The sequence below is a fragment of the Sparus aurata genome, chromosome 21 (assembly GCF_900880675.1).
Source record: "Sparus aurata chromosome 21, fSpaAur1.1, whole genome shotgun sequence".
Classification (NCBI taxonomy): domain Eukaryota; kingdom Metazoa; phylum Chordata; class Actinopteri; order Spariformes; family Sparidae; genus Sparus; species Sparus aurata.
This window is the reverse complement of record NC_044207.1, coordinates 10,377,840-10,393,323: the sequence shown is the minus strand read 5'-3', so window position 1 is coordinate 10,393,323 and position 15,484 is coordinate 10,377,840. Positions and strand designations below refer to the sequence as shown.

The 15,484-nt window shown below is 40.3% G+C and overlaps 2 protein-coding genes across 2 annotated transcripts; one reads left to right on the top strand and one right to left on the bottom strand.

Annotated features, from left to right (window-relative positions):
* Positions 1–581: 581 nt before the first annotated feature.
* Positions 582–5,107, bottom strand: prdx1 (peroxiredoxin 1). Its single transcript, XM_030404115.1, has 6 exons — positions 4,951–5,107; positions 3,486–3,598; positions 3,126–3,279; positions 2,917–3,039; positions 1,574–1,704; positions 582–1,065 (listed from the first exon to the last, which is right to left on the bottom strand). Exons 2-6 carry the CDS (start codon positions 3,589–3,591, stop codon positions 983–985), a joined length of 597 nt encoding a protein of 198 aa, XP_030259975.1. The 5' UTR covers positions 3,592–3,598; positions 4,951–5,107; the 3' UTR covers positions 582–982.
* A 4,745-nt stretch (positions 5,108–9,852) lies between these two features.
* Positions 9,853–14,878, top strand: LOC115572449 (histone-binding protein N1/N2-like). Its single transcript, XM_030402521.1, has 14 exons — positions 9,853–9,973; positions 10,120–10,235; positions 11,343–11,423; positions 11,566–11,666; positions 11,793–12,092; positions 12,194–12,282; positions 12,364–12,440; positions 12,548–12,621; positions 12,799–12,987; positions 13,815–13,981; positions 14,099–14,170; positions 14,264–14,356; positions 14,467–14,602; positions 14,702–14,878. The coding sequence occupies exons 2-13, from the start codon at positions 10,135–10,137 to the stop codon at positions 14,584–14,586; spliced, it is 1,464 nt and encodes a 487-aa protein (XP_030258381.1). The 5' UTR covers positions 9,853–9,973; positions 10,120–10,134; the 3' UTR covers positions 14,587–14,602; positions 14,702–14,878.
* The last annotated feature ends 606 nt before the right edge of the window (positions 14,879–15,484 follow it).

Below are 15,484 nucleotides of genomic sequence, written 5' to 3'. Positions count from 1 at the left end.
ATACACTAATATTACTTGCTGATAAATTCAAGTCCAGTGCATTAAAACAGTGTTGACTCAGCAAGAGGTACTTCCGGTTTCCACCTCTACATTAATTATCGCATATGAATTATCGGGTTATTGTTAGGGTTAAGTCAAAACACAGCTGTAATTCATGCAAGCAAAAATAAAAGGTCCACACAGGTGTTTTTCATTATCTTTCCTTAATAAAAGTTGAGCAATGCTTATGTCACTAAACAACATGTCTAAAAACAGTAGAGACACCTGTATAGTAGTGAGGAGAGAACTGATCAGCTAAATTAAATATGAACATCTGTGTGATGCAGTGAGCGGGAGCGAACAATTAACTTTAATACAGCTTACACCTCCAACTTTATATCTTTTGGATTCTATTTTTCCACTCTTTATTTCTTTTAATATGTGCTGTAATTGTTCACTGAGGTAATAAATGTAAGGGAATCAAAGTACCTCACACACAGGATACAACATGCAACATCTGACTTGATGCTGAACCACCAAAACCAGAATAAGGTGTATGTCATGACCCCAACACCCAAACCTGTAAATATATTCCTTTAGAATGCGGTTCAGAAGATCTTTATTCTTTATTTTGGTGAAAAAACAAACATTTGTCTCTGTAAAAAGAAAAGTGTAATCGGGAGAGGTGTCTTTGGCCTCTTTGTGTGGTCCTTTGTACCTAACAATAGTAAGGAATGATATGAAAGAACAGACAGACATTTACCTCAGTCCGACAGTGAAAACTGCATAAATTACCACCACATAATTACACAATTATATATTCTGTCCATAAGTGCGCTATTCACTCTACAGACAACAGAACACACACAGAACGTTGGCTACAAAAACTGTCTCCTGACCACTCCTCCACAGGCACAGTGGTTGACTCAAATATTATTCAGTGGAAATGTAATATCTAAATGAAATCTCCTAAAGCACGCTGCAGACTCGGGCTTTGGGCTTATTATTGCTTGGAGAAGAAGTCTTTGCTCTTCTGGACGTCGGGCTTGATGGTGTCACTTCCTGGTTTCCAGCCAGCGGGGCACACTGAAAAGATAAGCCTGTAATGAGTTCTGGCCCAGTACATGAAACAGTTAAGACTTGTGCTAGTATGACACACCTGCTGTACACAACCTCTAGCAGGGAAATGTATGGAAGGCTAAGCTCATAATGCAAAATGTATTTGAACAAGACCAAGGTCAATTTTCTGCCCTAATTACATCTATAGTCATTTCAACCAGTTGTAAAGTTCATGTGAACCTGAGCACTGATAAGATCACCCTTTGAATTTGAGTAAGCCTCCACGTTCTTTGCCCTGACTTTCGAAACAGCCTATAGCAACTTTAGATCCAGTTAATAAGTTGTGGTTCAAAGTACATCACATTGGTCATGGAGAGCTATGTGAGCATAATGATATCGCGCAGTGTTGCTCATTTAAAACAGTCTTGAAATCTTTCAGTAACAGCAGTTTAATAAACCCAAGTTATATATGACCCGACAGAGTAGGATACATTAAGGTGTCAAACATCTTCATGATGTTACTACAGTAACTGACCTTCTCCGTGCTTGTCAGTGAACTGAAAGGCTTGGACCAGACGCAGGGTCTCCTCAACAGAGCGTCCGACTGGGAGGTCATTGATAGTGATCTGTCTCAGAATGCCCTTGTCATCGATGATGAACAGACCCCTGAAACAGAGAGAAGCAGTAATTCATGAGTCTCCAAAGACCTAGAAAGAGCAGTAAGAGAAGGGAGGTATGTCCATGTTCTAAAACATCTTCAAGGTGGTGCATTCAAAGGTGTAATTTGTGGCTAAAAATATGTATATATCACCACAAAAACCAACAGCCTCTATGCTAGCTATTCTTGGCTGCAGCAAGCTACTGTTAATTAGCCAATGGCTCACTTAGCTGTGGAACCAGTGGCCCTAGAGTTTGCTTGGACTGAGACATTGGATCCAATGGGAGTCACCACGAGCAACTGGGCTCAGCTCAACCAGATTTAGCAGCTGATAGTCAACACGGCTAGACAACAGACTAGACAACAGACTGGGACTCAACAAAGCCTCCACGGCCGATGGAGTTTAGTTTGCCAACAGGGGATGTGGTACAGAGGTGATTTACAGCTGTTCCAATCAAGACTATGACTCCGGGAATGAGAAGATGCAGCGGGAGGGGACACGAGTGGTGTGCAGTCTCTTGAAAGGAGAGAGTTAGTGTCAGAATATTTACATGTCTTACTCTGCGAATTGATTATTTATTTCAAACAAACCAGAGGTAATTGTTGAAATAAAAACCCAGACCATTTTAGTGAGTTTTATTTCCTTTATACCGAGTTCAAAAGAAGTGTGTTTTCCAATGAAGTGATGAGTCAATTTAGCTGTCTTAGTTTGGTAAAAGAGAGAAACTTGTATTCAGAAGATTTATGGTTGTACCTTACTGTTTCATAAGGAAAACCGGGCTAAGAGTATTTCGTTTCTTGATATTTTGTAGTTTATTTTGTTACACTTACAGCTAAGTGAGCTTTTTAAATGTAGCAAATTCGCTGCTGGCATATGTTGCCATCTCCCCGCTAAAAATTATGCAGGCTATCAGACTATCGACTCTTGTGGCACAAAGGGGTATTTTGAGTCAGGACAGACCAGGGCTAGCCAGTTAGCATGCTTACTTCAGCAGACATCTCCGCGACACAATACATAATCGCTCTGACATAATAACAACACATTCTGTTGGCGATGTTATTAAATCGTTTTACTTTTTAAACAAATAATCTTAACATATCTCGCTAAGACAAGAGTTTCTCTGGAAGCATACGCAACAGCAAATAAAACTGGATTTTCTTTGCTGGAATGTTAATCAAGGCAAACTGACACAAGCATGGCTCAACTTTGATAAACCCACCTGTAGGCGATGCCGTCATCCTCCTTTAGGACACCATAATCTGTGGAGATGGTACGTCGTGTGTCAGACACCAGGGGAATCTTCATGGTACCCAAACCGCCCTGCTTACGTGGTGTGTTGATCCTTTTAGAATGCAAGGCAAAAAAATTAGTTCGCAAGAGTGAATCCGTACATTCACTGGTGCCTAAAATACAAAGTCATGTAACTACCATGCAAAATGGGAGAAGTGCGAGTCAACAGAGGCGGCGATGACCTCACAGCCGATCTTCTTGAAATCGTCGGCGGCATCACTGAAAGCGATGATCTCAGTCGGACACACAAAGGTGAAGTCCAGGGGATAGAAGAAAAAAACAACATATTTCCCTGCACCACAGGAAGAGAAAACAAATAAGGCTGTTTATCATGTGATAGTACACCTAGGGGTAACAACAAGCTAATGAATTCTGGTCTTCAGTAGTGTAAATTAATGTCTATTCAGTGTATTGTGGCATCACAAAGCAGTGAATCACAGTCCAGAAGAGAGCGTCATCAAAGCATCCTCCACTCAACAGAGGATGGGACATGGGTACCTCTGTAGTCTGACATCTTCAGGTCCTTAAACTGTCCGTCTGGCATCACTGCTTTGGCTGTGAAGTCTGGAGCCAGCTTTCCAATCTGTGCGTTGCCTGCAGCCATCTTCAGTCTGACCAGATTACAGAAGAAGGAAACTGTTTATGTATTACACAATCAAAATCCCAGCCATGCATTCTTTCTTTTGTGAGTGAAGTTGTGGATACACAATAACCCTTCCTCATTTACAGAACAAGGAAATCATGTCTTTCATTTAGAATGTCATCCCTATTGTACATTTTTTTTAGTCTCTCATGAAAGCACTGTGCATTTTAGAGCTGCAATTTATGGTTATCTCTTTATCGAATGATCTGCTGATTATCATCCAGATTAATTAAGTAAATGGCTTTATCTATATGACATCTGAAAACAATGACGAATCTCATTTCCAGAGCATGCTGACATGTTAAAGTTCTTTATTTAAACTTAATCATAGCATCAACATTTGAGAATCTGGTGCAAGCGAATGTTTACCATTTTTGCAAAAGAAAACGTATTGATCAATCATGAAAAGTAGTTTATTCCCTGTTCATCGTGCTACGACACAGCTTGAAACAAAGTGAGCATTGATTTTGATAAAGAATTGATCTTTAGGGTAACTGTTAATGAAACTGCTCCAAACATTACCGTGTCCCAGCCTCTCAGATGTGAGGATTTGCTGCTTTTCTTTGTCTTATGTGTAAACTTTGAAAATCTGTCATCACTGGACTTTAGTTTAATTGATTAACTCTGTTTGGTAATTAACTGTTGCAGCCAGAAAAGGGCAGCAAATAAAGACACACAGTAATTTATTAGCTGTTATATAACCAGGAAATATACTTTTGGTTAAACTCAAAATTGAATACAACAGATTAATATTTGATCTAGGTTTTGATAAAGAAATTATCTAAACCATAGTTCAGGCTGGTTGATAAAACTGGCACAACCGAAACCTACAAACCATTTCTACTTCTCTTTTCAAATTTCACAGGTGTTTCCGCATGTGGATATTTCATACGTTTATTTCCTTGATATAAATTCCTGGAGTGTTGTCCTGAGAGTTATTACGCCCCAGCGCGTTTTGGTATTTCGCTGAGCTAACGTTCACATCAACCGAAGCGCCGAAATGTCGACTTTTTCCTCTTGAGACTTGAGCTGAGCGTAAAGTTGTAGTCCTGTCTGTGTTAGTGGAAACTTTCCAGTCAACAAAAAACGTACAGTAGCAACGAATTAACCATGTCATTAATTCTCAAATATAAAAACTTTTTCGGTTTCATTGCCAATTTCATCATCTGGTGAAAATACACTTGTTGAAAAGCTACGTGACAAAAAACAACAACAACAAACGGAACAATTCAACACTTAAACAATAATAATAATAAAAAAAAAACTACACTGTTTAACAAAATGCGAGAAACATAGTTGAATGTATTTTGCAAGACATACCTCAGCTTTGATCACACCACGCCGACAGAGAGGGAGGGAGGAGTGCAGAGGCTGTCAGGCTCGATCAGGGAGTTTATACCGCGGCTCACTTCTCGCGATGAGATCGCTCAGAACGTGACTACAGCCCACTTATGTCCAGTCCTCCTCCAATCTCAAACACCCACTGCACAGCATGACTTTGCAGTTTTCCTTATCACTCTTCAGGAAATGTTCTGCTCGTGTGAAACATATTAAATGAAAAAATAAAGTTTGGGGAGTAACGGAAAAGGGAGGCTTCCGGGAAATATTCCTCAAAAAAGTCTCTTAATTTTCAAATTATCCTTGTGGGACATATTTGACATATCTAATCAATTTAATCTAATATGATGTGTTGGGCAGTCTTCACTCTCTCGATAAAGTTAATGGGCAGTTATGTTGCGCACAAGAGATATGGTTTTTTAATGGTTTGTAGTTTGCTAATCTAAGCAGGCATCCATGCATGCAGTGGTCACACAGAATCATGAGTTTTCATCATATGACTCTTAAAGCATGTGGAGGGAATCCACACTGTCATCATGAGCGGACACCTCCACGTTACTCGTAGCACATTTTCTTGGTCCTTCACAATATGCCTGCCGTAATGATCAGCTCTCAAAACAGGCTGTTCCAATTAACGCAGGGTGCCTCAGACATATCCCCGACCACATGAGCTCATATTCTACATTCAAGTGCTTTTTTTTTCTTTTTTTTTACGTTGCAATAGTAAAGATTTCTGAAGAGGAAACTGAAGGAATTCATTCATTTCCTGTCAGAGGAGATTCTAGAACAAAGTCAGTATACTTCATTTTATACATATCAATATGGGTCGAGACTCTTATTTCTTACCGGTGAGAAATATGACTCCTTATTGACGATGGACTGAGACCATTGCATGTTTGAAACAACCTTGGTGCAGTAAAGCTCTGTAAGGTATTGTATATGCTGGCCAATTTCCTCCATGTTTCCCGGATTGTCACTTACTTCTTTGAATTTACGGTGGCACCTACTGGATTAGGCGGTGCACTGTTGCAACATCTTGTGCTTGTTCTGTGGGCCGCAGAGGGAATTTTTCACTCTCATTTCCTCCTCCCTACTTCTATGTTTACTTAATGACTTGGCCGGGGAACAGCAAGCCTTTGTCCATGCATTTTTATACGGGCAGCCGTAGTCTTAGTGTCTGTCTTCTGTTAATCTTGTGCTGTTCTGGCAAATATCACATAATTTCTGTTGTTATACAGTAAATGCTGGTTTCATGACCCTGGGAGGTAGTATCCTGTCGACCAGTTACGTCACACAAGCTCCTCCACTGTTGTGATTGGCTGTTTGATCCTGATGTCACACTGAGAGACGTTAGAATATCTGTTGACTCCACAGTGCAGTTGTTAAGACTCAGGAGAGTGAAACCTTTCTTTCATTTTACTGTTCTGCACTGATTCCCAAGTGACATGGATATAGTTTTATAGTAAAAACATATTTCTATCAATTGACCCCAATTTATTGACTCATCAGAATGAACTCCCTACTTCAGACTGGACAAAACTGTACATGTACTGTGTGTGTGGCAAACAGGCAGCCCTATGTTGGACAGTTACTACAGTGGAAGAAATAAAACAGTGAGGGGGAAGTGAAGCTAGTGTCTTTGATCACAGTGTAAACTGTATTGTTTTTCCACTGGTAAGAGTTTAAGGTCAAACTTGCTGATGGAGGATGAGTCAGCTAAAGGGGATTATCTTTTTTGCAACCTTCAGGGGACCTAATGCCAAATTCCTAACTACAAAAGTGCAGTTTTATAACCATCCTAATTTGACCTTTTAACATAGGTTATCAAATATTAGAATAAAGATGCCGACAGATTTATTTCAGTGAATTAATATTCATATACTGTATGTTTTAAAGCAATTCTAGATAAGTAAAACCTGTGTTGTTTTCCAGTTTATATGAGTTCACTTTAGTCTATGCAACCTGGACCGACCAAGGTCTGTCATTTGCTCAAGCAGCCCCTCAGATGTGCCTCTTTTCTCCGTTGTCACTGAGCGACATCTTTGCATGCCGTTGCCATGGGCACCTCATCAAGGGCCAGATAAGAGGGGGGCACACAATAACCTCCTGTTAGAAGCACAGCGGTGGGCTGGTGATCAAACGTTGCCCTGTGTTCATCTCCCGTCCCACAATATGCATATAATTAATGCATCTGCTCAACAGCTGATTACAAAAAGCTACTGGATGTTTGAAGGGCACTTGTGTGTCCACCATCCTGGTCACATTCAGCAGTGCAAATATCAAAAAGATTTGTAAATGGATACATTTGTGGGTTGAAAAAATGACGCAAAGAACCGGTACCCTTAATCTAATATTGGTAAATTAATGCAGTCCTGTGTTCTCTTTGTGTAATTCCCCAAGAGTATTCACATGAGGGCTTACAATACACTTAATGGCTATATAGTGAGTCACCTCTGCTTAGGGTTTTTATCATGCCTAACACTCCCACCAAATGAAAGCAACAGATCTCAAAGGATATTGTGAGAGCTTAGAAGGAAACATAAATCTGGACAGGGATAGAATAAATCATACCAGTTCAGAATGTTGATTCTATTCTTCAGTAACACACAACTCCACCAAGGCCCAACAGTTTCCTTTTTTACTCACTTATAGATATCATCAAAAACCATGGCAAAGTATGACAAATAGTTTGTAAAACCCTTAATTTTCTGCAATATTGACTTTCACCTGCGATTGAATTCCCCTGAGAATAAATCCCCACTCCACCCGACTGCCTCTGATTGAAAAGAATGTGATTTAAACAAGCTGCGGTGTGTTCCTTCGGCAGAGGTTACCGGGAAATTATAGCTGTTGTGTTGAAGCGATATCACTAATGATGACAGTATGATGAGGGTTGAGTGTCATTTGTCTCAGTGTGAGGCTGATTGGATGCCAGGTCCAGACTTGTCTTGACAACAAAGCGACACAGTGGAGTCAGCAGGGGGGGCCCAGAGGGGAGCTGGACAACCCCTGTCCCTCACAGCAGGACATGACAGCAGCCCTCTCTGTTGTGTGCAGGCTACATACAGGGTAAAACACACACAAACATACACAGTACCACCACTCCCACCTCATTTTTGGTTGTTCCTTTTTATCAGTTTATAGATAATTATCAATTATCTGCATAAATACAAACAAAATAAAATAATCATATTTGTTTTAATTACAAAGCATTAATATTGTATGCTGTTTAATTCTACTTCTGTTCACAGTAACAGAGATTACTGCAGCCCTGCACATTCAGCCTCTAGAAATAGTCATCTTAATTGCTCTCTTTTTCCTGACTGATGGACCAAGAAAAAAGGAAGATTTAAAAGGGGAATCTCCTTTTCTATCTTTATTTCTATTTATCTGTTGCTTTTCCTTTTCTTTTAAGATATTTGATTTGCTTAGTCATTTTGCTTTTCCTATAAGCCACCCCATATAGCCTTTGACCTTTGGTTCTTGAGCTGGTGGAACAATGCAAATTAGCCAATGCAACAAGCTCTCTGATTAGTTACTCTCATCAACTGTTATTCAAGCGAATGACCCCGAGTTATGATAGTGAAATGAGTCATTTTGTGGGGGTTGTGTTCTACAGACTCTTCTTTCACAATATAAGATTATGGAAAAAAAAGTATTTTTGGGCTGCAGTGCAATACCTGATGATGTAATCACACAGATCAGGCCATTATTTATTTATGAATTCTTTAATGAATGAATACTTTATTTATTCAGGGAAGGTCAATTAAGAGCAAGCTCTCCTTTCCAATGATGCCTTGAGTACAAAATACATGAAAACACATACACAATATCATCATAAATTACAATTACAATCAGACTGCAGAACATTGAACAATAGGCACTTGAAACTATCAAAAGAAATAAGATGATTTAGTTAAAGAGCAAGCTGCAAGTCATTCTACTTCTGAGGGGCACAGACCTGAAAAGCAGTCTTCCCTAATTCGGTCCTTACATTGGGAATGTTTAAAATCAAGGACTCTTGTGATCGAGTGAGCAAATTACAAGTTCTAAATGAGATAAAATTGGGGAGATAGTCAGGTAAAACATGCCGCAGGGCCTTGTAGACAAAAAACATGCAGTGCTTTTCCCTCCTAACAGATAAAGATGGCCATCCAACTTTGTCGTAAAGAACACAGTGATAAGTTGACTATGACTAAACCCATCACCTGTAATAAAACGAAGTACAGAATGGTACACTGCCTCAAGGGGCTTCAAAGTTGAGAGAGCAGCATGCAAGTAGATGACATCAGCATAATCTAGAACAGGTAAAGTGGTGGCCTGAACAAGTTGTTTTCTACATTTTAAAGTAAGACAAGCTCTGTTACAATAAAAATATGATAATTTACTCTTTAGTTTTTTAGTTAGTTCATAAATATGAATTTTAAAAGACAGCTTATGATCTATTCAGATGCCCAGATATTTGCAATTGGAAACCCTTTCAATAGGAGTCCCATTCAATGTAGAGAAACTACTGTTTATAAGAGAAGAAGGTGACAATCTTGTGATTAACATGCCTTTTGTCTTTTTGAGATTAAGTAGTAATATATTTTTAGATGATGTACTTATTGACTGTTAAATGTTGTTTCTGTAAGTCCCATTTTAATTTGAACTATTTATTGATGGATTCATATTTCATTTGTAAATTCTATTTATAATTCCTCTTTTTATTGCCCATTCTAATACCATTTATTGATAGGTTTATAGATACAAACTAATTTATTAATGGCTTTTTATTGTACACCTTTATTACTATTTCCTTGACCTGGCCTGCCACATTTGTTCTGTGCCTTTAAGATTTTTCCCGCGCTGGCCTATGAATCCGGAAATCGACCGGAAAGGGCAGAAATATTTCGCGCCAAATTGAAACAAGGGCTCAGTCAGTCAGAGCGGCGTCAGAGGAGATTCGAGACTGAAACCTTCAGGCTCAAGTTTTTACGTTTCACTCGTCGTTTTCTTTGTCAACGTATGTAATTAATCTGTTCATATTAATAAGACGCTTTGTTTTGTAACGTACAAACAGGAATTTATCGTTTGAATAGACTCACGGGGGCGAACCGGTGTTTGAGTTTTTGTTTTCGAAAGTAAATAAGTTGCTCTTTCTCTGTCCAGTGTAATTTAGCTAACATGGAGGAGGCCAACAAGCTAATCGGCACGGGCAAGAAGCACCTGGTGATGGGGAAGGTGGTGGAGGCGGTGAACGTCCTGCAGGAGGCCTGCGGCATGCTGTGAGTTAACGATCACACAAAGGAAACCTGAAAATAAGATTACGTTTGTCTTTAGAACTGATTATGCAACTGAAATGGATCACCGTGGGGAAATTATACTCTTTAATAACGCCAGAGAGTCATAGAGGAGGTGGAATCTTGTACTAAAAGTACTGCGAGGCACACAGATGTTTGCACTTAGTTGTGCAGATTTATGTAAAAGTAAAAATATATCTTTAGACAGGGACAACATTATTAGTATGTAAACAGGTATGTTGTAAGTTTTTACAGTAGCAGTGTTGGGGAAAATATGAAGATATGAGTCTCTCAAATTAACCACATAATATGAATAAAACCCTTTGAATGAATTTTACAACGTTTTAACTTTAGTGGTAATTTTGACTGAAAAACACGATTGTTAGTTGGTAACATCAAAACGTTTCTGAGCTAAAAACGGCAAACGAAGTGAAATACTATTTGTTTTTCAAGGTTTTGACAGAAAGTGTGTGGGACATTAAGCAAATGACGGGACCTGCATGTCTTCCATATGAGCAAACCCAGTGAGCACCAGTCGGGATTCCATAGTCTGAAGTCTGAAACATATTATTGCCCTCGTTTTTTCAACCGACTACAGTGCGGTTATAACACAAAACACAATGTTGTCATTTTCATAATTTGCTCATTTGTAGGTTGAAAGCTGCCAACAAGAAGATTTCCAGACATCATAACGCGAGCTGTTAGATTATTGTAAAATGCGACATTGCAGTTCCTGCTGCAAAGTGTACAGCGTCCTTTTACACAAGAAATAAATGTGTGGCAACTTCCAAAGTTATCCTATCATCATTTTGGATCCTGACTGAGAAACCAGATCCACATTTCTCAGTTTGAAGCCAGGACTGCAAATCTGGGTTAAATGTGAACGTTTAATCAACGATCCCAATAAGTGGGAGATACAAAAAGAATTTCACTCTTAAACCAGGCTTGGATGTCTTTTTCACCGCTGACCACAGTTGTTTTTAAACATCCTTTTTTTTAAATTGAAAAATGGCGAAAAAAGTTACACAGATGGTGGTTGCCACGTGAGCCGACGTGATCTGACACGAGCACTCCACTATAATCTACTTTCAGAGCTAAGAAGTATGGGGACACGGCCGACGAATGTGGGGAGGCTTTCTACTGGTGCGGTAAAGCTCTGCTGGATTTGGCACGGTAAGATCAGTCTTGAGTCACTGTTTAATAAATCGAGCAATAAGAGTTCAGCCCGGTCTTGTTTAATTTTTGTGCGAGGTGGTGCTGCTCATTTTGTGTTGAGGAATATTGTCGTGTGACCTAACCAATGCAATTGTTGTAGGATGGAGAACTCGGTGCTGGGTAATGCTCTGGAAGGAGTGCCGGAGGAGGATGAAGAAAAACCCAAGGACTCCAACGTCGAGAGCACAGAAAACATTGATGGTGAGGAAAATATACATTCCCGTCTGTCTGCTGGGGCTTGATTTTGTGCTGTTTGTCCAGCCTTTATTTTTTTGTGTTGGGACAACGGTTTAAACAACGTCTAACTGTCCTCTCTACCTTCAACAGAGAAGACCAGAGATGAGCTGAGGGTTCAGGTGTATGACGCCATGGCGGAGAAGAAAAGCGAAGACCCGGAGAAGACGAAAAATGAAAAGGGTGACGAGGGTGAAGATAAAGAGAAGAGCGGCGATGAAGAGAAGGACGAGGCTGGTGATGTAGAGAAGGACCAGGCTGGTGATGAGCCGCAGAGCACGACAAAGAGTGAGACGGACGAGGAAAAAAAGAGTGAGGTTAACGGAAGCAAGACTGAAAGTAAAGACAAAGAGGCCAAGAAAGACTCTGGAGACAAGGAAGAGGAGGCAGAGGGTGACTTTACTTTAGTCCTTTAAGCGCAGACGTTCATTGTGAATTTCTTTCTGACCGTAATGACACGTTGCACGGTTTATCTAAACATGTTATTGTTACAGACGAGGAGGAGGAGGAGGAGGAGGATGATGATGAAGAGATGGAAGGGGACGCAGAGGAGCAAGGTGAAGGAGAGGACGCTGCTGAGAAGGTACTTGACCAATCAGCTCAAGCACACATCAGAATGACCTGCGAACGTGTTATTTAACATCCGCGTTGGTGTGTTCTTCAGGACAGTGAGGATGAGGAGGTGGGGAACCTGCAGCTGGCCTGGGAGATGTTGGAAGTAGCTAAAGTCATCTACAAAAGGTAACAAACACTGATATGTGATTGTGAGGATCTCCGTTTGATAGTCATGGTGCTTAAGCTTCCGTGTCGACTGATTATTATTTTTTATTTATTTATTTTTTAATAAGGAAAGAGTCTAAGGAGGAGCAACTCATGGCAGCCCAGACTCACCTGAAACTGGGCGAAGTTTCTGCTGAATCGGGTACGAGGAAGTTGCTTGCATTTTTAAATTCTCCCCTTCCAATTCTTCTTTGGATTACACAGGAACTCATCAATACAGACCGTGCCTCAAAAGCCAAACACGCTTTACACCTGAAATCGTCCTTTTTAAGTCACCTTGTTGAGACGCACCGTCTTTGATTGCTGCCCCTCTCTTCAGGAAATTACACTCAGGCGTTGGAGGATTTCCAGGAGTGTCTGAAGCTGCAGGTGAAGCACCTGGACCCGGACAGCCGCCTGCTGGCTGAGACTCACTACCAGCTGGGTCTGACCTACAGCTTGAATCTCCAGTACAGCCAGGCCATCGAGGAGCTGAAGAGATCCATCTCTGTGATAAAGAGCAGGCTTGGTAAGCCGCTGGTAGCACATCTGCTTTCCTGAATCGATTTAAATTCAATATGGCTTTGGGCTTGAAATATTTCACCTACAATACCAATTTTACTTGGATATAAAAACCAATTCTCTCAGTAGTACAAGGAAATCATTAACCTGGTGCATTAGTTGAAATATTAATGTTTACAGTCACAATTGGATTAAAAGGTTTTGGAGATTTGTGGTTAAAATCTGCCTAGAGAGAACTGGATGAGAGTTTATGATTTTTAAAAAAAAATTTTTTTTTAGCAAAGATGCTGTAGTCAAAGAACAAAGTAAGGACAGATGTTGGCCTAAATATTCAAATAAAAGAATGTAAGCAGCTGAAACGTTCCTGTTCAGACAACCTTTGTGACTGTTTGAATACAGATTTCTGAGTTTACAAGGTGCACTTGAATGCACCATGAAGTCCCATTTGCTGAAGCATTTTGCCATACAAAGTGATGTAGATTTCAGTATCTGAGGTGTACCTGAATGTACCATGAAGTCCCTGTGCTGCATGTGACATAAAAACTGTGACACAGATGTCAGACGAACATCTGTATCTGTTTTTTGTTTGTGTGTAAAAACATTCTTTTAAAGATTACTGACCAAACTGAAATTCTACCATCTTCTTGTGCTAGGAAGGATCATGAAATTGTATTTGATATTGGAGCATTCTAATGAAGATTGATTTTGAATCTTAGCATATTTAAAGGGAAAATGCAAAAACACTCTGAAGAGGTGCATGAGACGGAGTAGCAACAGATGATATCAGTGTCTCAATCTTTAAAGTTAGACTAACATTTCCGATTTGTGGGTCAGACAACCTGCAGAAGCTGCTGGACAAGGCGGAGGGTCCCGAGTCTCTACCTGAGGAGAGGAAGGAGATGGAGGAGCTGAAGGCTCTGCTGCCGGAGATCAATGAGAAGGTGGAGGACGCCACAGAGGGTCTGAAAACTGCCAGCACCGATGCTATGAAGGGTTCACAGGTGAGTCGGGGGTGTAAATGTGTTCGTCGTGTCCCGTCTACATTTCCTGGGTTTAATTGAATGACCTCAGTCTTCTAAATGGAAGCTTGATTTTTAACTTGATGTCATGTCTGTCAGGACGGAGGCTCCACGTCTTCTGCATTCCCCGGGTCCACTGAACAGGATGACGTGCTTTCATCCACTTCAAAGGTGAGCTGCAGTATGTGTACATGGTGAAGAAGTGATTAGTAAAAACATACTGATGGGGATATGTGTACAAAACATCCTCTGCTCTCTACCCAGATTAACGGAACATCAACCAATGGAGTCAGTTCTACCAACGGACACGCCTCCAAAGCTGCAGTCTCTGACATCTCCCACCTGGTCAGGAAGAAGGTGAGGGAGACAGAATTTATTTTGTTTTTCCTTAACTGAATGGGGAAAATGATTTGCACAGACCTGGCTATGTTACACAACACTCATTTGAATGAATCTGTGTATTTCAGAGGAAACCAGAGGAGAGTCCAGTAAAGGAGGGCGTGGTCAAGAAGGTGAAGCAGGGTGCCGGTCAGACTAATGGAGTGCAGGAGCCTCAGACTAACGGAGACACTAACGGACACGCTTAAGTGCAGAAGTCGAGAGGTGAGAGTTGATTTAAGAACCAGACTACTTAAACAAATCATGATTTTAATTACCTTGTACAAGTTTGGTTCATGTCTGACTCAAACGCTTCTCTTTCAGTCAGCGAGGCTGCCGGACTCCCCCCATGTTTCGTCTCCACCTGAGAAGAGTGGCCAACATGCCAAGCTCTCACTGTTGCCACACTTGTTTGCTGTTGTAAATATGTGTATCTTTTTCTTTGTTAGTGTTTGTTCACTTGTAAACTATGAAGTTCAATAAAAAAAATCATTTGATAAACTGTGGTCACAAAACCAAGTGAAAAGAGGAGTGGACAAACGACTGTGGTCACAAATGATATACCATAAGCGGAGGATGTAAGTGCATTAAAAACGTTCTCCTCCCATCTTGATTGTGTTCAAAATGTTGCCTCTCATACAGTGGAGCTTTAACATATCCCCCTCAGTAATAATGCGAGTGCTGCCGTTTAACAAAGAGCTAAAAATAAAACTCCTTTTAGTTGTCTGTCACAATTTGAACTGCTTGACATGTCGGCAAACTGAAGCTGTTAAGTTCTGTGCTTTGACATAATGTTGGAGATTTGTCAGATCACATTGTGCCGACTGTCACATTGGTGTATTCTTTCACCTGAATAGGCCTCAATTATTTTGGATTAGGGTTGTGGATTTTCACAGGAGGATAAGTATCTCAGAAAATATCAGTTTAAGGGTATATGGTTTTTATACAATCACCAGTGAGACACTTAAAGGATTGAAAGTGGAGGTGGGTTTTTTTTTTTTTTTTCGGGGGGGGGGGGAGAAAAAAATTTATCCTTTCAGTAGACCTAAATCCACAAAGCAGACATGTGGTCACAGAATGAGAAGCACAGGCATCAATATTTACATA

What these genes read in the sequence shown, in the direction of transcription:
- prdx1 (XM_030404115.1), bottom strand. Translation starts at nt 3,591, where the DNA reads ATGGCTGCAGGCAACGCACAGATTGGAAAGCTGGCTCCAGACTTCACA. An exon ending in GAAGATGTCAGACTACAGAG is followed by an intron (nt 3,280 to 3,485) that starts GTACCCATGTCC and finishes CCTGTGGTGCAG; the next exon opens with GGAAATATGTTGTTTTTTTC. An exon ending in GATGACGGCATCGCCTACAG is followed by an intron (nt 1,705 to 2,916) that starts GTGGGTTTATCA and finishes TCTCTGTTTCAG; the next exon opens with GGGTCTGTTCATCATCGATG.
- LOC115572449 (XM_030402521.1), top strand. Translation starts at nt 10,135, where the DNA reads ATGGAGGAGGCCAACAAGCTAATCGGCACGGGCAAGAAGCACCTGGTG. An exon ending in CAAGGAAGAGGAGGCAGAGG is followed by an intron (nt 12,093 to 12,193) that starts GTGACTTTACTT and finishes TTATTGTTACAG; the next exon opens with ACGAGGAGGAGGAGGAGGAG. An exon ending in CCCACCTGGTCAGGAAGAAG is followed by an intron (nt 14,357 to 14,466) that starts GTGAGGGAGACA and finishes TGTGTATTTCAG; the next exon opens with AGGAAACCAGAGGAGAGTCC.